This window comes from Saccoglossus kowalevskii, chromosome 4 (genome assembly GCF_978046115.1).
Source record: "Saccoglossus kowalevskii chromosome 4, keSacKowa6.1, whole genome shotgun sequence".
Classification (NCBI taxonomy): domain Eukaryota; kingdom Metazoa; phylum Hemichordata; class Enteropneusta; family Harrimaniidae; genus Saccoglossus; species Saccoglossus kowalevskii.
The window spans coordinates 26,402,394-26,423,260 of record NC_140644.1 but is presented as its reverse complement, the minus strand read 5'-3'; the positions used below and the strand labels follow the sequence as shown (position 1 = coordinate 26,423,260).

The 20,867-nt window shown below is 35.2% G+C and overlaps 1 protein-coding gene across 2 annotated transcripts; it reads left to right on the top strand.

The window, feature by feature from the left end:
- The first annotated feature begins 1,791 nt into the window (after window positions 1–1,791).
- Window positions 1,792–20,255, top strand: LOC100367315 (electron transfer flavoprotein-ubiquinone oxidoreductase, mitochondrial-like). Of its 2 annotated transcripts, none has more exons than XM_002736138.4 (13): window positions 1,792–1,874; window positions 2,762–2,872; window positions 6,247–6,399; window positions 10,704–10,862; window positions 12,523–12,641; window positions 14,378–14,455; window positions 14,675–14,821; window positions 15,307–15,372; window positions 16,985–17,203; window positions 17,385–17,553; window positions 18,278–18,460; window positions 19,015–19,236; window positions 19,928–20,255. In XM_002736138.4, the coding sequence occupies exons 1-13, from the start codon at window positions 1,841–1,843 to the stop codon at window positions 20,089–20,091; spliced, it is 1,824 nt and encodes a 607-aa protein (XP_002736184.1). In that variant the 5' UTR covers window positions 1,792–1,840; the 3' UTR covers window positions 20,092–20,255. The 2 variants fall into 2 exon arrangements, with proteins under 2 accessions (XP_002736184.1, XP_085354146.1); XM_085498020.1 differs by having other exon boundaries at window positions 12,499–12,641.
- The last annotated feature ends 612 nt before the right edge of the window (window positions 20,256–20,867 follow it).

The following is a 20,867-nucleotide window of genomic DNA, read 5'->3' as shown; positions in this document are numbered from 1 at the left end:
TTTTATGAAAGTCACAATTTTGCCAAAAACTGCATTCTAACAGACGAAAGTAGAATTCGGTCTTGAATCCGGTAAACACAAGTCTTGTCATATGCTGATTTTGAATATAATGTTGGTTGCCAAGACCAACGCGGCTGTTGCCACCATGGCAACGTAAAACATTTATGAGGAGATGCTTTAATGAGAGCAGGTAGAAAGAAAATGATTCATAAAACATACTGTCCAATTAAGCGAAGAATCTTGAATGGGCATTCGATTCAGGTTATTGGTATAAGTATTATTAATCGGCAGCATATACACCTTCCCAAAATAATATTGGCAGATGCAATTGTGGTCTTTTCATTGAGATTTCTCCACTCCAATTATACCTTTACGTTTTATATACAATCAATCACCGTGTTTTGGGATATCTCTATTGAAGTCATGCTGGATGATTATGTTGGCTATGATAAATTTCAAGTTCACCGCTGTTATTTGTTTAATTGCACCATGAAATTTGTTTAGTTCCATGGCTGCCCGAACAAGTATCGTCTTTGATAACATAGAGAATCAAACAATTAGACTGAATGTAGTTTATACAATGGGTATAAACTTGATATGTGACTGATTTACTAGGCCGCTTATTGGAGCATCGACCTCATCCGGCTGATCTGCACTGGCTCGGAAGATGAATTCTGATTGGCTAAAAAAACAAAAAAACTTGTGGTGTTGAATGCACGTTCATTGTCAGTATTGTTATGCAAATTCAAACTAGCTAATCATTTACAACCTTCCGAGCCAGTGCAGATTAGCCCACCCATGGAGCTCCATGGCCCACCTCAGCTTACAACAGCGGTCAGAGACATTGATGGCGGTCGAGTGCATGTCATTAATGGTCTCATGCCACTAATCAACCAATGGCTGCTCGTATTTAAATGCCTAGCAAGAACCAATGAAATTTTTTAAATATTTTTTTTCTCAGGTGCTCCCTGTTTGAGGGCGTAATCACCTGGGTCAGAGGTGAGACCAACTTGTGGTCTTTTGTTTACTACTTAGCGGCTGTGTACCTGTGGGTTTATTCTGTGTGTATTCGCATGTTCTAATCTTGGTGTTTTTCCAGTGATTTCTCTTGGTGCAATCCAAATACAGTAGATGTGTCTTGTTTACCTGAGATTTGCAAGAGTTTGAGCTGGCCAACATGTTAGTTTTTTTCATATGGTTGATTACTGGCATGTTGATTTCCCATTTTTGAGCCATATTTTCAACTTTCTTCGTCATTTTCATATAGCAATCTCGTCATATGTTAACATTGTCGTCTATGGAAATTCAATTAGTGGTATGAGCCCTGGACTTATGGGACATCGCCCACTCTACGCCCTCAGTGCTCTATTGGTTGATTTAATGACCACGCCTCCTCATTTTGATAAAATCTATTCCCAGGTTCGTTTTTACATGGTTTATATATTGATAAATTGCCGTTTTAAAAGTGTAATCACATGAATACGAGTATTGCCATTTAAACATGCTTGATAAGTAATAACATAATAAATGTATGTAGTGTTGTTTCTACCATTATTATTATGCCAGTGTCGACGTGCATTTTGACACGCGTCTGCATTACAATAGTCCTGGCGAACTTGTTTATCCGGGTACTTAGTGTCGCAAAATGATGATTTAGATATGCATAAAACCAGCATACTTGGTAAAAAGGGAATATTTTTTCGTTGGATAATAATTATTGAAATAGTTAATGATTACTATCTGACGTTATTCTGAATGGCTGATATATAGATATTATGTTAGGTCGTGACCTGCCGCAAATAGGTATGTCATAAAGCACAGCCAAAACACTTGTTCAAAGATGGCGGCACTTCTAAAACATCCTTGCAGATCCGGTAAATATTGTTGTTTTCAATGAATGTTTGTAAATATTTTGTTCTGTTGAGGGGGGGGGGGAGGTTATATATATGAACATTTGTACGTGCGCGTGCAATCGCGCGACATGCAATCCCGATGCATTATCGGTCCTGGAAAGTGCCGGTTCGTTTACTCGCTCATTTACACTGTCAGACCGATTCAGTTTATTTTGCCTTTACAATGTACATCACCGCCGGCCTTGACGTCGGTGCTGCACGTAGGCATTTGGCATAGTCGAGTTCATTGTAATACAATCTCGGCCTTGAAAGCAATTAATTCACAATCCAGTTATCAGACTGCTTGTTGGATGGGGAATTTATAGGACACATCGTTTTGTTTTAGTTACACTATACCGTGCACGTACAAGGTTTTTTTATTGGAGGTAATTATTTACCCAATGAGTTATCTAATTACTTTATCACTGCACTTTTGTTTCCAAATATTTTACCTCAACTTTATAATGACCCTGTTGTTGAATAATTAGAGAACATTACAACGGTCTGGTCACAGTTATGTTGTTGAATCGTGTTTTAAATATTGAAATGAGACTCATTATTCATTAATTTCATTACTTCTTAGTTAAAAATTGACTAGTGATTCAATATTACTATGCATGTTGCCCATCTAACAAACATTGGTATGACACAGGCACTACCATATTCCCTATATCTAAGCTTTCAGATGATGTTCAGGTTGCGATTGTAGCATGCTTGGTAACATTTAGTAAATGTGTGAATTACAGATCAATTTTTAACTAGTTTTTCTCCTGTTGCTACCTTAATTGAAGTATCAAAATAAATATATTCATTATTTTAATTTTTTTTTTCGTTATTTGAATAATCAATTACTTCACTGTGATCAACAGCATTCCAGACTCTTCGGACGTCGAGTAGGTGGATATCGAGTGATGGTGCTACACCAAGAATAACAACCCACTACACCGTAGTACCAAGGGAGAATGATGCAAGGTGGAAAGGTCAGGGGTAATTTTATGTACATGTATAATATATCTTTGTATTCACTACAACAATAAACCAAAGTAGATAATAAAATTGAACTTCATTGAAGTTCATTTTACATGAATAATTTAATTGTCTTTTGCAGCTGTGCAAAATCCCTCTCTGTAAATATAGTTGACCTTGGTCAATTCAGTGAATAAACTAAACATACTGCAGTGAAATAAAACCAATTATATTACCATATTGCTATTGCTATTTTGATGAATAGACAGTGATTATGACTCACTGCTTGTTGACATTTCTCTCAAAATAAAAAAAAAATGTTTCCAGATTTTGCAGTGACACAATGTTTGGATTATGAATCAAGAAAAAAATATAGTAAATATGTATTGCTGGCTACACTTTGGTACATTGTACCAGGATGCTTGTTATGAGGTGAAACAACACTTGTAATTTCTCAACATTATAATGGTACTTGCTCTATCGTATTTCTTAAATGAAAGATGGGTATCTGGGCAAGGTCAAACTACATTATATTTTAATGATCCAGTCTTAGTTAGAATGAATGCAATTTTTTTTGTTTTTATGCACTTCTAATGGAGATGCACTTCTAATAGAGCAACTACAGTGTTGTCAGTTTGATTACTGTAGCATTGAATGAATGCTTTTGCTGTAAAGGTGTTTTGGACTTTGGTGGTATGACCCCTGGTTGACCTCAAGTGTCAATCTTGTTGTAGACTTTGATATAGTGTGTATGTAAGACGTAGTGATAAATTCTGATCAGATACTATTAAGATTTCTGTCTCAAAACATCGTGTTATCTTCTCTAACCAAATAGTAATATGTGGTTGTAGGGACTGTATGCATATTGCACAACATAGACATGGTAGTGGGACTCTCAAATGGTTCTGGAGAACCCTTCAAGTTCTATTTTATTGTCTATTGCCTTTAAAATAATTTAAATTAAACTTGTATTTTTTTTTTATTCTCTTAATTCTTGTTGCTCCCACCGGAACATAAGGTTAATACAAGATCCCTCCACTTAACACGGTTTTTAGCCTTGGTTTCTGCCTCTCCCCATGTTAAACTCATTTCCCTGAGTTCTTGCTCAATGGTTCTCTGCCAGGTGTTCTTCGGCCTGCCCTTCGGTCGTTTTCCTTGTGGTGTCCAGCGGAGAGCTATCTTGGTGTTGTATGAATCAGGCATTCTGAGAACATGGCCAAGCCATCTGAGTCTTCTAAGCCTTATTTGTGCAATGATTCAGATGGCTCCAGTTCTGTTGAGTAGGTCCAAGGTGGATATTCGGCAGGGTCAGAAAACTTTGCAGATGCGCCTGAAGCAGTTATGGTGGAAACTTGATAGCTTTTTCATGTCAACCTTGGTGCCCCTCCAGCTTTCACTCCCATACAGTAAAATGGATTTTATATTGCTGTTATGAATTTTGATTTTAGTGCTGATGTTATACTAGTACTAGCTAGATTTCCATATGGGCCACAACCTTTGAAATGCAGATCTTGCTTTGGCTAGTCTGCTTTTAATGTCCTTTTGTGTGGGGTCCTCATTGCTCACGACTGCACCTAAGTAAGTAAATTGGTCCACCTGCTCAATTTCTGCTCCATCAATGACCAGTCTACTGTTGCATATGGTGTTGAGCCTCATTTCCTGGGTCTTCTTTGTGTTAATTTGGAGCCCAATTTGTTTGGCATAGTAGCTGAGTCGTTTTTTTATTACACAGCATTATATTAGTACAGTTAACAACTTGATTTATTTATGGGACTTTGGACCCATTTCTTGTATATTAATTTTGTGACCTGTCATCGTGGCATATAAATCAAAATTCAAATCATCTATGGCAAGGGAAATAGAAGAAGAAAAACTTTTAAAAAATGTTTGATTCATGTTGATTCAGTACAAATTGTCTGGTGGTAATACAGGTACTAATACATGTATGCATTTAATAGACTCATAAAGATTCCACCAAAATCTATCATTTGGTAATTTTTTGCTACCCAGGAAGTATATTTATATTATCACAGGATATGTAAACCTATATCGGCAACTAATTTCATGTTATCTAAAAGCCTCAAAACTTAATTAAATTTTAATTTTGATATTTTGATGGTGGTGATTTATAATAACAATAATTAATTCCCCACAGCTTCATATTGGGTTTAGAGAAGGGTTTAGATGCGCTAATGTGTGTGACGAAACCATAGACTCTTTTTCTCATCCAATATAGCACTGTGGTTCAATTGGGATATTTGCTTAATTAATGGCTTGACTTCATCCCACCCATTATTTTATTATCACACAGTAGTAGGTAGTGTGTCTTTTATTATTCTCTAAATATTTGCATTACATTAAATCATGGCATTGCTGTGTTCTAGTATTGAATTGTGACAGCAAAACAAAAATAGATTATAAACAGTACTGATACATCCAGGTTGTAATAGATTAGGCAGCAGCTGTCCATACTTTGAGATAGGATATCACAGTATAATTAATCTCCTCTAACAAAAGATGGTATCCACAAATAATAAATACAGTGGTCAAACAATGTTCATTATCAATAAATGAAATTCATTTAAATCTGTGTGTGGTATGGTCAGTACATGTACTGTAAAGGGTTAATTATTCACTGGGTTTTAATTTGGCTTATTTCGCAAACTGGAAAATGCGCTAAATTTATCTAAATGATAAAACTGTGAATTTAAAACCCACTGAATATGCCTGAATTGCTAAATCAGTGAAATTTAAACACAGTGAAAATTAGTCATTTTACAGTATGCCTATTTGCTACAGGTTTATATAGATCAAAATTTTGGAAATAATATAAACAAAATTAGGTGGGTTGAAAATTTGTTGACCTTGGCGCTTAAAGAGTATAAAGAATGACAGTTTTATCGCATATTTTAAAATTTTCTTTCAATAAACAATGATTCTCTTCAGATTTTTTTTTACGGGATCCTTGTAAAATATGCATCATTTGACAACTGCTCATTCATGATAGTTGAAAACTGGTATAAAAACAGAATTCATTAGGATTCAATTTGGTGAAAAAACATCTGCCCTGAAAATGATGTACATGTAGATCGCAGGAGGAAATAACATCACTACATAACAAATTTAATCTAATTTAACAACAGAAGTATTTTGTATTTCTTGTTAATGAATAATATTTGTTTTGGTTTAAATTCATGGCTTTGTTAATGTGCTTGTGTTAACCCGTGATGGTACAACAAAAATATGTCAACTGTCTGCCCTGCACTCTCCAACAACATTGTTGTTGGGTTTTTTCAAGTATGTGTTCCCTTGGTGGACAAACCGTTCACAAACTATTTATTTGTGTAGTCTTTGTAAGTATTTATATGCACACCTGTTTATTTCATAGATGTTGAAATGGAAAGATATGGAGATGAAGCGGATGTTGTCATCGTTGGTGGTGGTCCATCTGGTCTGTCAACAGCAATACGACTTAAACAACTGAGTCAGGAAAAAGGTCATGAACTCCGTGTGTGTGTTGTTGAGAAAGCATCTGAGATAGGTAAGGATTTTCACAATCTTGGATAATCGTACAGTGAATTGATCTTCAATTAAATAAGTCTTGATCTGTGACCTATAGTAATGAAACGATGGAAATTTTGTAACTGTTCTTGAACCGATTATGTGACTAAGAATTATTGAAAGTTTAATATTTCACTTTCACTTATTTCTTTTTCATGGAACTTGACGCACTGTCTGTTCTAAGTGAATAATGTTAATGCATCGTTTTCTTTTGTGATGTGTGCAATGAGGGTTGATAATAAGGTTATCACTATTACCATATCACAACATACAGCCATATATGTATATACACTGTATATATAGCTGTAGAGGTATGTAAATGTATGATAAAACAGCCATTGCGAGCGTCGCTGCGAGTTCGCAATGGCGAAAAAACAGGCGATTGCGAGTTCGCAATGGCAAAAAAACTGACGATTGAGAGTTCGCAATGCCACAAAAACAGTCGACTGAGAGTTCACAGTAACACATAAAACAAAAGGCTGATTTATATTGTTGAGCGTTGCTGCAGTGAAAAATAGAAAACAGTTATGAAATGTCATGTGAACCATCAAAGGTATGCCGACAGTCAACCAATGGTAGATGTGGATTCATGCAACCCTGCTGTTACATTGTACCAAACATGAAGCGGAGAGATTTGACACAGCGTAATAAAATTCTCTTGCGAGGACGTTTCATTTGGTGAATTATTTGAGGGAAAAAACGTTGCGACAGGATGTAATTCACAGCGTTTCGCAGAGCAAAAACCTGGGCGTCATTTTATTTTTGTTAGAAATAAATAATTTGTACATATTTCCCAGATAACGAAATGTTTGTTTCATCAGGAAGGGACGGTATTATATTCCTGAGATCACACGTAATTTTAATGAGCGGCCCTACTAAGTACTCCAATATACGACATTCATCTCCGTCTTTTTTACGAAATTGATAATTTCAAGCAGTCTCGAGCTTGATGCAGAAATGGGATTTCCCAAGCAGTTCAATTCATTTGCGAACACAAGCGGAAACATGATGTCGCCATTTGTCTCCGCAAATTTACCCTCTGGTCAGTTTTGATACAATGTACATGTACTACAAAAGAATTGAACCATAATAATAGTATCTAATAAAAAATGCACAACAAAAATAAAGGCACGACAAATCGTAATTTTTGCATGAAATATGTAAACGGTTTGGATGTTTACAAGACATGTAAGTCAGTAACTTGTTTTTTTTTTTTCTTCAGTTGATAACTTTACCGGCATTCGATGATTAGCACCAGCCAAGTACAACACCCGTAATGGGCTGTAATTAGTGGTACACGTTAACTAGTCCACATGAGCTCATTTCAGCTACATGAACTAGCTACAGCCCCTTTCACTTGAGCCTGCAGTTTGTATTGTAATAGAAGTCAAAATAAATGGGTCAGGCAACAATGTTCCAGTTCACAATAATACAAATAAACCAATAAACCACAAACATACTCACACGATTTTAACATTGCCGAAAATGCATTTGAGCATTTGTAAAAATATGTTCAAGCAGCCATTTTATAGCTCAGTAGAGATGATAAAACTCTATTTTGAAATGCAGAGGGAGAATTTTCACCTGCTTACTCAGAGAGTATCTAATCCGTATAAAATTTTAACCTTTATCTTAAAAAGTTACTGCCATGACCGTAGACTACATCGTTTTGTAATTTGGAAGACCATGTTTCAATGTGTGTCAATTCTGTGGTAATTATTCTTTTGAAAATGCCTGTTGTCACAAATAGAAACTTTGTTGCCTGGCCCATTTATTTTTATGTTACCCATGATACAAACTGCAAGCTCGAACGAACTGTAATGAACTACTGTAAATATTAAGGCAACTATTAGGAGAGTACAGAGAATACAGCAGCGTAGACCACGTCACTCTAGATGGAACTGTGAATATACCCGACTTGAATTCGGATTCTCACAAGTTGCCTTGTTGCCAGAAATGACTTGTTTATTTTACTTTACACAGTTTACACACATAAACAATAAGCGCGCATACTGACATTAATTGCGTTCACGCACAGCTCTTTAGCACGGGCTAAGAGGTTAAATTCCTTAGCCCGTGCTAAGAAAACATGCGTGAACGCTTAGCACGGGCTAAGGAATGCTAAAGTACGGGTTAAATCTGATCCTAATTTAAGACGCGGTAGACCCTTAGCACGGGCTAACGAAGTGTGCGCGAATGCTTAGCCCAGGGCTAAGCGCCCTCTGCGGCGACCTTTTGGTTCGCTGTCTACGACATGCATTAATAAATTTCTGTATTCTGTTACGCTGTTGTATACTGTTTCTGTGCATCCAAATAAGTTGGGTCCGTTCTCTCTCTCGTTCCTGTGCACGTCGCTTCAAAATTAGAACGAAACATGTCAGCAGCAGAAATAGAACCTCGCACTTGTCGTTCATTTTTCGTTCGTAAATCGCGGCTTGCCAAAGATCACCGACTGATGGCGCCCCTTAGCCCGTGCTAACGACTGGCCCTCCCTGTGCGTGGTCTAGCCGAAATGCAAATATGCTAGATAAGCCTAAATCAGCTCAAATCTTAGCCCGTACTTCGTGTAACATGAAAACAACTCATCTGTGCACATAGAACGTTTGCTGTACTTGAATAATCTGTCGAATTATAAAAACTAAACTCCTCCCATACCACCGGAGGTAAATGTAGCCAAAGGTAGCTTCGATGTTTCCTGTTCAGTTTTTGTGTCACGACGAATGCACATAGTCCTATCTGATCTGTTTCTGAAACTTGAAGTATGTAGTTACCGTAGTAAACACCCACAACTATCTCATCGTAAAAAGATCGATTGCGGGCCATATGCAGAAAACAATCGTTGGAAAAAAACTATATGCTAAAAACAAAACTTATCAACTGGGCATGGGATCTCACCAACGCGTCAAGTGATTATCCAATCACAGACGTGAATTCACGTAGCAGGCGATGAACTCAACTTGATCGTTAGCTTTCTAACCGTATTTCTCACGAAACATCGTCTCAAATATATTTTCTTTACTATTTCTACGCATCAGTAGTAGCATTTATGTCGCCAGTCAGTAATGTTACAATTTCGCTGCGACCAAGAGTGAAGAGTTTGCTTATTGTTTACCGTAGCCTCAGACTAGTCTGAGTCGTAGCGAACACACCAGCGCCATATAGAGCATGCATGCACATATTATCGGTCATCGCCGTGGCATCGTAGTTCAACGATACGAGGATGGCAAATATATATGATACGTAACAGGATACGTATCAGCTCCGTTATAAGTTCTGTCGTTACGGAGTGTTCGCATAGCTCTGATCAATATTCTATTGAAGCATCCCTGACTGGACCACTATACAAGTTGACGCTTGTAGCTTGTGTTAGCCTGTAAATAAATAAACTACGAGGGTTTCTGCAACATATGCAAGTGATTAGTAATACCTCAAATAAACAACTACCCCGGGAACTGAATTGACTCCATTTTTCGCGACAATCGTAGGTTAGAGCAACGGACAACAAAAATAAAATCCTGCCCATTTGTAATGATTCAGATTGCAGTGCAGTTTGCCGGTGAAATGTACCGCTGTCTGCAGACTGCACGCCATGTTCGGGGTCATTTTGTAATTCGAACTATGAATACAATGGCTCTGCGGAACGCTGTGAATTACATCTTGTCACAACGTTTTTTCCTCAAATAATTCACCAAATGAAATGTCCTCACAAGAGAGTTTGACTTTTATTATGCTGTGTCAAATCTCTCCGCTTCATGTTTGGTACAATGTAACAACAGGGTTGCGTGAATCCACATCTACCATTGGTTGACTGTCGGCATACCTTTGATGGTTAACGCGACGTTTCAAAACTGTTTTCTATTTTCCACCACAGCAATGCTCAACAATATAAATCAGTCTTTTGTTTTATGCGTTACTCGAACTCTCAGTCGACTGTTTTTTTGCCATTGCTAACTCTCAATCGTCAGTTTTTTTGCCATTGCGAACTCGCAGCGACGCTCGTAATGGCTGTTTTTCCATACATTTACATACCTCTGTATGAGAAATATGTTGTTTTTTTTCATACTCATTCCTTGACCACTCACATGGTGTTTGAACTTTTTCAAGGTGGTGAAAATGTTTTTGCTGTGAACTTCATTTTGAAACATGGCTAATATTTTGGAAATATCACATCTTTGTTCAATATTTGGAATTTGCATATGCAGATAAGGTAGGCTGCTGATAACCTGTGCATTACTGCACCAGATATATGTAGAAATATTCCTTTTAATCTGTGCCCAACCTTAGGTGGCCATACATTATCCGGTGCTTGTCTGGAACCTGTAGCTTTGAATGAACTCATACCGGACTGGAAAGAGAAAGGTGCACCTTTACATACACAAGTCAAAGATGACAGATTTGGTTTATTAACAGAGAAGAGACGGATACCAATACCGATATTACCAGGTATTAACTCTATTTTACTTCATATCGGTACAAACATTTATTCTTAAATGGTAAAAATAAATAAACTTGCTAAATCCTGCTATGAAATAGTTTTGTATCCTTTTCATTCTTTTTAATTTCCTCTGCTCACCCCTCCCTTTTACTGGTATGTAAAGGATATGTGAAGGGGTTACATCAGTCGCTGCATTGTTGACTTTTCTGTATACATATCTTAACAGACTTTCATCAAATGTTATATTCTATATTTCAAATCAGGAATTTTGGGTCATGTTAATACCGTGTGTTTCAGTCTGTTCAAAATAATAGTCTTATTGCTACATAGATGCAGTCAAATCTCATTAAAACGCAAACTTGTAATAAAGAAACAAATAGTCTTTTTTGCTTTGTGGTAAAATTCTTTTTAGTATGGACACCTAGATGAATTATTCAAATTTAACATTGTGATTGAACTTGTTTTGATAATTTAATCTTCTCAAGATTAGCAACATTTTAAAACAACAAATTCATGGTCATTTTAATGTTAAAATCCATCAAAATCAAGCCTTTCTGCCTTTCATGGGCAGCTATTGTCCATATTGAAACATACATTATATATGTATATATTGCCTGATTGCAATTAAACTTTATTATTATCGGTATATTATTATACATTATGTAATATGTTTCATGTTGTGATTCAAAATGACTCATTTCAGTTTACAGTGACTTTGTTATGACTTGTTACATGTAGATATATATTGGTTTGACTAAATGTAAATTATGCTCCTGCTTTATATGCAATCATATTTGTATCATGGTTATGTTATTCATGATTATATATTACTTAATTACATTTGAAATTGCAAGATATGTATATTAAAGTTAAAAGACACCATTTATAACTTTTTGCACTCCATGCAAGAAGTGTCATTAGCGAGTAAATTCTATATCCTAAAGTTGAAAGTTAAAATGTCGGAACATGTACCAATATATGATATATTACATGAATGCAACCTTGCAATGCTTTGCACAGTAAAAGTGTGTTCACTTTGGCACATATTGATATGACTGTGCATTGTTCACTGAACATGTATGTGTTTTCTGTTAATACGTGCAATAACACTGCCAGCATTGAAACTATTTTTTGTATTCTAACGCACTGATGTTCTCATTTATGTTGTATCGTGTACTGTGTAGTGTGAAGCTTTTTTTGCAGAAAAAAATAGGCAAGCACGTCTGCATGAGAGATGGAAGTCATGCAGCCCTGAAGCAGAATGTTTTTTTAAAGGTTTGGGAATTGTTTGCCCCCCCAATGGTAGTGCTTAATGTAAGTAGTAAGTGTGGGTGACACCTCCCGGAATGAGCTTACCCATAGTATGCTAAGTTTGAAAAGTAGTTATAACTGGTGTACTGGTTGGGATGGTTGGAGTACAGGGTGCTTAATATTATTGGTGATTGGGAAAAAAGGTTTTGAAATCAATATATTTGTGGTATTCATAGTGAATAGAATTTGATGTGATATAGTTCAATTAGTTAAGCATGTGATGTTTTATACCTGGAATTATTGTCTGTTACTTTGCACCGACTAACACAGTACCCTTCTCCAGTCTTCCATCCAGGGCACTAGTTATGAAACCCATCATTAACACTGTAGTAGGTCTTCCATCCTTTCTGCCAATAGGTCTGCCCATGAATAATCATGGCAACTACATTGTTAGGCTCGGTAATGTTGTCAAGTGGCTTGGAGAACAAGCTGAAGAATTGGGTGTAGAGATCTACCCTGGCTATCCAGCTAGTGAGGTGAGTTTTTAGCTCCACTGTCGACTTTGTCGAGCGGAGCTTATCATATGAGTGATTGTCCGTTGTCGTCGTCCGTGTCAATGTTTTACTTTTTCGACTTCTTCTTGAAAACTACAAGCCTGAATGCTTTGATACTTGGTGTATATGTACCTTGGGTAGACCTCTCTTAGGTTTGTTCATTTCATGTTGATATCTTCAATTCTCTGATTTTGGTAATTTTTGGTGAAAAGTGATATTTTCGACTTCTTGTTAAAAACCGCAAGTGCAATTGCTTTGATATTACATATATAGGTACTACATGTGGACCTCTCTCAGATTTGTTCATTTTGTAATGATACCTTTAATTCTCTAATTTTGGTGAATATTTTTGTAATTTTTGGTAAAAAGTGATATTTTCGACTTCTTGTTAAAAACCGCAAGTCCAATTGCTTTGATACTACATATATAGGTACTACATGTGGACCTCTCTCAGATTTGTTCATTTCGTGATGATATCTTCAATTCTCTAATTTTGGTGAATATTTTTGTAATTTTTGGTAAAAAGTGATATTTTCGACTTCTTGTTAAAAACCGCAAGTCCAATTGCTTTGATACTACATATATAGGTACTACATGTGGACCTCTCTCAGATTTGTTCATTTTGTGATGATATCTTCAATTCTCTAATTTTTAGTGAATATTTTTGTCATTTTTGGTAAAAAGTGATATTTTCGACTTCTTGTTAAAAACTGCAAGTCCAATTGCTTTGATACTACATATATAGGTACTACATGTGGACCTCTCTCAGATTTATTCATTTCGTGATGATATCTTCAATTCTCTAATTTTTGGTTAATATTTTTGTCATTTTTGGTAAAAAGTGATATTTTCGACTTCTTGTTAAAAACCGCAAGTCCGATTGCTTTGATATTACATATATAGGTACTACATGTGGACCTCTCTCAGATTTGTTCATTTTGTGATGATGTCTTCAATTCTCTAATTTTGGTGAATATTTTTGTAATTTTTGGTAAAAAGTGATATTTTCACCTTCTTGTTAAAAACCAATAGTTCAATATAGATACTACATGTAGACCTTTCTCAGATTTGTTCATTTCGTGGTGATATCTTCGATTCTTTAATTTTGGTGAATATTTTTGTCATTTTTGGTAGAAAGTGATATTTTCGACTTCTTGTTAAAAACTGTAAGTCCGATTGCTTTGATACTATACATATTGTTCATTTTCTAATGATGTCTTCAGTTCTTTAATTGAAATGTGCATTGCTAACAGCGGAGCTACAAAAAAATGTATCTCAGCCGCTAGGCTGCTTGTTTTAAGAATCAGTCATTTTTAGCATGAAATTATTTATAAGTGCTAAAAACTAGAATTGCTTGTGCATTTTGTAATAAAAAAAACTCTTCGCTCTTTGGTGCCCGCATTTAAACAAAAATGTTACTTGATTTTCTCTAAAAAATCAACTGAGCAATTTATATTTTTTGTTCTGGCTTTATATATAAAGTTACCATAAGAATGTCACAAAGGTATGCACTAAGGCAGTACAGGAATGCATCAACTTCCACTATTGTGATATTTTCATAATAACTTATTATATAGCCTGGCTATGTTCACACAGTCTCAGACCTTGTAGCTCAGTTTAAATGCTTGACAGTAGTATTGATATGAAATGTTCTCATGTGACTTCCAAAATAACATGCTCTAGTAGATAACAGTCAGTTGCGCATGTTTGTATTCTAGGTACTCTTTCATGAAGATGGCAGTGTGAAAGGAGTAGCCACCACTGATGTTGGCATTGCTAAGGATGGGTCTCCTAAGGTAGGAAGAGAAACGACTATTTGCCATGTGTACATGTACCATGTCTTTTTATTACGGCTGGAAATAGCAATAAACAATGCTTGATTAGAGGTGCTTCTACGGTGTAGTCTTCACAAAAGATTTTGCACAGACATGAACAATCCTAATCATCCAGTGGCGATGTGTTAGTGCTAAAAGGGAATGTAAATTTGTTACATTGTGCTTGTACTCTACACACAGGCGACCTTCGAACGTGGTATGGAGCTTCATGCCAAGGTAACAGTATTTGGTGAAGGTTGTCATGGTCATCTTGCAAAACAGCTTTTTAAGAAGTTTGATTTACGGAAATACTGCCAACCACAGACTTATGCGATTGGACTTAAGGAGGTGAGTTATTGATTGTGAAGGATGAAAAATTATCTTTTTTTATTTTATGTATGAAACACTGGACTAACTGTTTCCAAATCTGTATTATAGTTATGCCATCTGACTGGTTCAATTAATGACATTAATAATCCATATATAAAATGACTGCCATTACTACTGATTAAACTTAAACTTATTGTACATATACATTCTGTTTACATATTTATGATACTGTCACTAAAAACCAAATCGCTATGTTGGTGATGTCTTGTCATGCATTCCTGACGGTGTATTGTCACCAGTCCTCTTATGAAAATGAGACTAATAACAGCAAATGTTCTATTAAAAACAAAAATCAGAGAATATAGATTGATAGTTACAGCTATTGTCACTTTAACTGATTTTGTTATTTTTGGGACGCAACATGAAATGTGATGACTCCACTGATTGACCCATTGTTACAGCAATAACTGTGTTATAATATGACCTATACTTTCATATTTCAGATATGGGAAGTTGATCCAGCTAGACATAAACCAGGTTGTATAGAGCACACAGTAGGATGGCCTTTAGTAAGTACACATTCACATACATGTTCTTGTATTACTCATACTGGCACACTATCTTTGTTTGACATTTGTCTGCAGTTAAGGAACTATATACACAGTATATGCCTTATGTCACCAATTTATGCTGCTATCACTAACTGTCATACCTTCATATGAGTTATGATTGCTAAAGAAATTAGATTTGTTTCACTGGGGGCATTCTAGTCTCAGAGGACAGTCCAGTATCCTACACTGCCTTAGGTCAGTTTTGTATTGCTCTTTTCTGGTAATCCAAGCTTGTTTTCAGCTGATTAATATACCAAAAGCATTGCAGCTTTTCAAATATTGTATGTCATCATGTGACCTTATTAATATGCATAAAAGTAATTTGAAGCAAGCTATCACAAATACAGTAATTGTTATACATGTACGACTGTCAATAACATTGATTTGGGTTGTTGTGGGTGTGTCCCATGCAAACCATGACAACACACATTGCAACCAGTCAAAAGCATTATATTGCATTTCATTTTTAGCTCCATGAAAGATGACAGTAAAACTATTTGTATAGGTGATTGTTCACCATTCATCCCAGATTTGCTTTTACAACAACATAAAAATGGCTTCTGTCTCTTGTGAAGTTAGATTAATGTTCATGAACTGAAAATGTTAATTTCATGTGGCTTGGTAGATTTGAAGGCACAACCAAACATGCCCAATGAACCGGGAAATGAACCCGTCTCTGATAGCCGTGGAGTCCTGTATCGCCTCAATTTTCAATGCTAACCCAATAACATAGTCATGCTAGAACATCCTAAAATTTTGAAGAAAATAAGTATGAACAAAAAATAATAGCAAAGCCAACAATAATTTTCTTTCTGTCAGATATCATCTGCATTTTACCCAAATATATTAGTTTCTGATTAGTGTAATCTGGTTGTTCCAGAAATAAATCTAACTACATCGCCAAGTAGAAATTGCACCTGTGTCTGTGACAGCACATTCAGGGAATAGAAGTTTTTTTGGGTTTTTTTCATGATTTTTTAAGGCAAAATTATGTGCCTCAAATATAAACCAAGGATATATCCATTCCTTAAATAATTGCATTTTAAACTTGAATTTGAAATAAAACGCTAGACAAATTGCTTTGATACCTATTATGTAGTATCTATGGGTACACATCTGTCTGATTTGGTCATTTCATAATAATATCTTGAATTTTCTTTTAATATACTATTAAACTCTAGTCAGCTACTAGTAATCTATTTACATTCCATTTACCCTTCTAATAGATGTACAATTGTTGCGTATCTTGTTCGTTGTTCATCTCTGAATATAGATGTATTTCTAGCAGTTCACTCTAAGTACAAGAACCTTCCCAAGAGAGACCCTCACCTTCAGCACATTTAGGTAGTGTGCTGTGTTACCTGTAGTAGAAATGATGGATGTTAAAATTCTGATAGGCAATGCTAATGATGTTTATAACTTCCACATTAATTGAACCATTCCATGAAGCCATTTCATTTCAGATTTCACCACTAAAGGTGTATGTTTATGAAATGTTTCATGCAGAGACCTAAACTTGATAACTCACAGAGACAGTGTAATACAATTATTTGTTTCTTTTTATCTACAGGATTATAAATCTTATGGTGGTTCTTTTATATATCATCTAGATGAATCTGCACCACTTGTGTCTGTTGGATTTGCCCTTGGATTAGATTATCAAAATCCTTATGTTAATCCTTTCAAAACTTTCCAAAAGTTTAAACACCATCCATCTGTCAGCGGGTTATTTGAAGGCGGTAAGCGGATATCGTACGGTGCTAGAGCTCTCAATGAAGGCGGTTTCCAGGTAAGATTGGCCGTACTTCAAATTAACATCACTAGCAGCAGTAGTCTAACTTACAGAAAATTTGTTACATCATTTTGCATATTTTTTTTGTATTTTTCTAAAATGCTTTACTTAAATTTTAGACCAAATGTACGTAAGACTTTTTATTCCAGTGTGTTAATTGAGTCATTGTATATTTCAGTGTATTCCACAATTAGCCTTCCCAGGTGGACTCTTGGTAGGGTGTAGTCCTGGTTTTATGAATGTCCCCAAAATTAAAGGTACACACACTGCTATGAAGAGTGGTATTGTTGCTGCGGAAGCCATCTTTGATAAACTGACCAATGAGAATCTTTCATCTCATACAGAAGGCAAGTTTGTCAATATCCTTGTTATTTTTTTTCTATTTATTTAAGTATAATACACACCCAAAAATCTGTTATTCAAAATCCTTGTCTTAAGGTAGAACCCTACTCGTAATTTTTGAGAAAGTCATAAATCGTATGACAATGTTCATTGGTTTATTACTGGGTATGTAAAATCGTGGAGCTATATTCCCATGACACCATGAAATAGCATTACTGTGTGTTTCAGTGATGTATTTTGAGAAACTTGTTCTAATATCTTTCAAAAATCACTATTTTTGGAACAATTTCATAGAACACAATGTGAAGAAAAATTGCATTCTTTTACAATTTTTAAAACCCAGATTTTTGAAATAATTTAGGAAAACAAAAAGTACTCCATCAGTCACAATATATGTCACTAGCCTACAATTTGGATATTAAATGTATATTATCTCTGCCATAGAAACCTATTGTAAAAGCATTATAAACCTGACGATTTGGCCACTATTTTCTAAAATGCAACCATCATTTTCTCAAACATTTCAATATCATTATATTGTCCGTGAGCACAATTTATTGCAAAATGAATAAATTCTGAGTATCTGCATTTATGAGTTAGGGTTCTACTTTTAAAATGTCTGTGATTTAGACATAAGAGCATCAGATAAGCAAGGACGAATGAACAAAGAATGGGAACATGATTGACTAAAGGCTAAAGTGATATCACCATGCTTCATTTATTCTCTAGGAATATTTGTGGATGATTATGAGGAAAGGATACGAAACAGTTGGATCTGGAACGAGCTGAAGCAGGTTCGGAACGTACGGCCATCATTCCACGGTCCATTTGGACTTTATGGTACCATGATGTACACTGGTTTGTTTGTGTATCTAATGAGGGGACGGGAACCATGGACGATGAAACACAAATGTAAGGAATTTTTACTTTGTTTTATTTTGTGTTTTTCGTTTCCTGCTACCAGTCGCATGTTAGTGGTCGATTCGATTTCCAGATGTATGTTGATTGAGATAGCTCTAAAATTGGAGTTTGATTATTATATTTTTGTCAATGCATACATAAAATTAGAAATTAGGCTAATTTACATTGATTTTGAGTTACCTTATTGTTAATGATGCAACCATGTATCTGAAACCTGCCTTTATATTTCATATGATAATACATCACATTTTTTTACATCACACTTTGAGTATCATAATTTTTCCTGGCAAAATTTTTTGGTGCAACATTTTGCCTGTTTTTTTATGTAATTTTCTTTTTTGAACATAACATACTGGTTACAAGTCATTATCAAAATTTTAGAAAAATTATAAAAAATGTGGGTTTCAAATTTGTTTATAGTTACATTAGTTTACTTTGGTCGCCAAAGGGTTAAGAAGATCGTCATAAATCAGCAATATACATTATCTTCACATTTGTCACTTAACTCAACAAGAATATTACTAATACATCAATTACTACATCAGGCAAGGATAGTGATTCACTGAAACCAGCAGCAGAGTGTAAACCAATAGAGTATCCTAAACCAGATGGCAAGATCAGTTTTGACCTTCTGAGTTCAGTGGCATTAAGTGGAACCAATCATGAACATGACCAACCTGCACATCTTACATTAAAGGATGATAGCATTCCAGTTAAGAATAATCTTGGTGTATATGATGGACCAGAGGAAAGGTTCTGTCCAGCAGGTGAGTGCTCTCTGTCCACCTTTTAGTAAATGGCAACTATCCATCCACATACATGTATTTTAGATAACAGCCTTCAGAATACTTTTGTATTCATACTGCATGAATTTGGTTTCATCACTATGTGATGAATTCAGATGAGATGGAACAAGTTTGACACCTGATTAGTTTTTGCTTCAACTGCGCATATTAATTAGCCTGATTTACATATTGATCAACTATATTATATTTCACTAGAATCTTGATATTTGCAATGTGTGGCCATGGTCGTAACACATCGTGTTTGATATAGGTTCCATGTGATGTACATGTATACAACATCACATACTTTTTAGGGCATATACAAATTAGTTCATTATAGTGAAGTGTTCACTACTGTATAATGAAACACATACTATACATGTGTTCATCATATCAGGAAATTTATTAAAAAAGGTGTTCATTATAACATGGTTTAATACATTGTATAGACAAATAAAAGACATGATAAGAATTCTGATTACTTTGGAATTTTGAACCAGTAGATGTGGAGTAGAGATTACTGTGCACATATTAATTAGCTTCATTTGCATATCAACTGTTTTATCAATATCTTTCACCTTTACAATAATAGGGATGGGTCAACTTACCAAATATATCACACTCTGTTCAGCATTTTATATTTGTAACCAATTATCATGTGTCTTTTCTTTAGGTGTTTACGAATATGTTCCCACTGAAGATGGCGAGGCGAAAAGACTGCAGATAAATGCACAAAATTGTGTACACTGTAAAACATGTGATATTAAAGATCCAAGTCAGAATATTAACTGGGTTGTTCCTGAGGCCGGTGGTGGGCCTGCATACAGTGGAATGTAATATTAATACACGCTGTAAATAAGAATTAGATATTTAAAATATGGAAATAGAACCACTTTTACAGGAATTGTGCTTAGCATTTTGAGAAGTGAGGCCTGGGTGTAGGGTCTTTAGGAAGTGAAAATGCATTCTGTGGAGTCTTTATCATACACAAGAAGAGAAAATGTATTTGGCAACTATTGTAAAACAAATACAAGTTTGAGAAGTTAAATTGGGGTTGATGCAATTCATGTGTTCTTTTTAGACTTCAGTGCTTTCTTAAAATTATGAAGAAGTTGGATCCAGAGAATCAATTTCCAAATTAATTTTTCAATTCATGACGAATTGGATTTGTATTTGTTCGTCTACTGTACAACACAGTTGCACCTTGGTTGTTATACCACTAAGATCCACGATTTGCATTAATATATTTTAATATATTAATATATATTAATATATTTTAATATATTTTAATATATTTGGTATGTGCAGTGTAATTAAGAGGGAATATGGAGATCAAAAACAAAACTTATTGTGCTCAAAAATTTGTACCTGTTAAAAATGGTTGTGGTCAGTTTAGACACAGCCCTGTTACATATACATAATACTATAATAGTCGAGGGTGGATTCCTAAGTCAATTTCCAAATGAGCGACAACTTAATTTTAGATGTATAGACTATAATTTAGGGTTTTACTTTTTAAACAAAAACAATGCAATTTTTACACAGTAAACTTAAGTAATATTGCTGGTTTTATGCCAGTGGCAGGTTGGCAAAGTATCGTATTGTATTTCTGT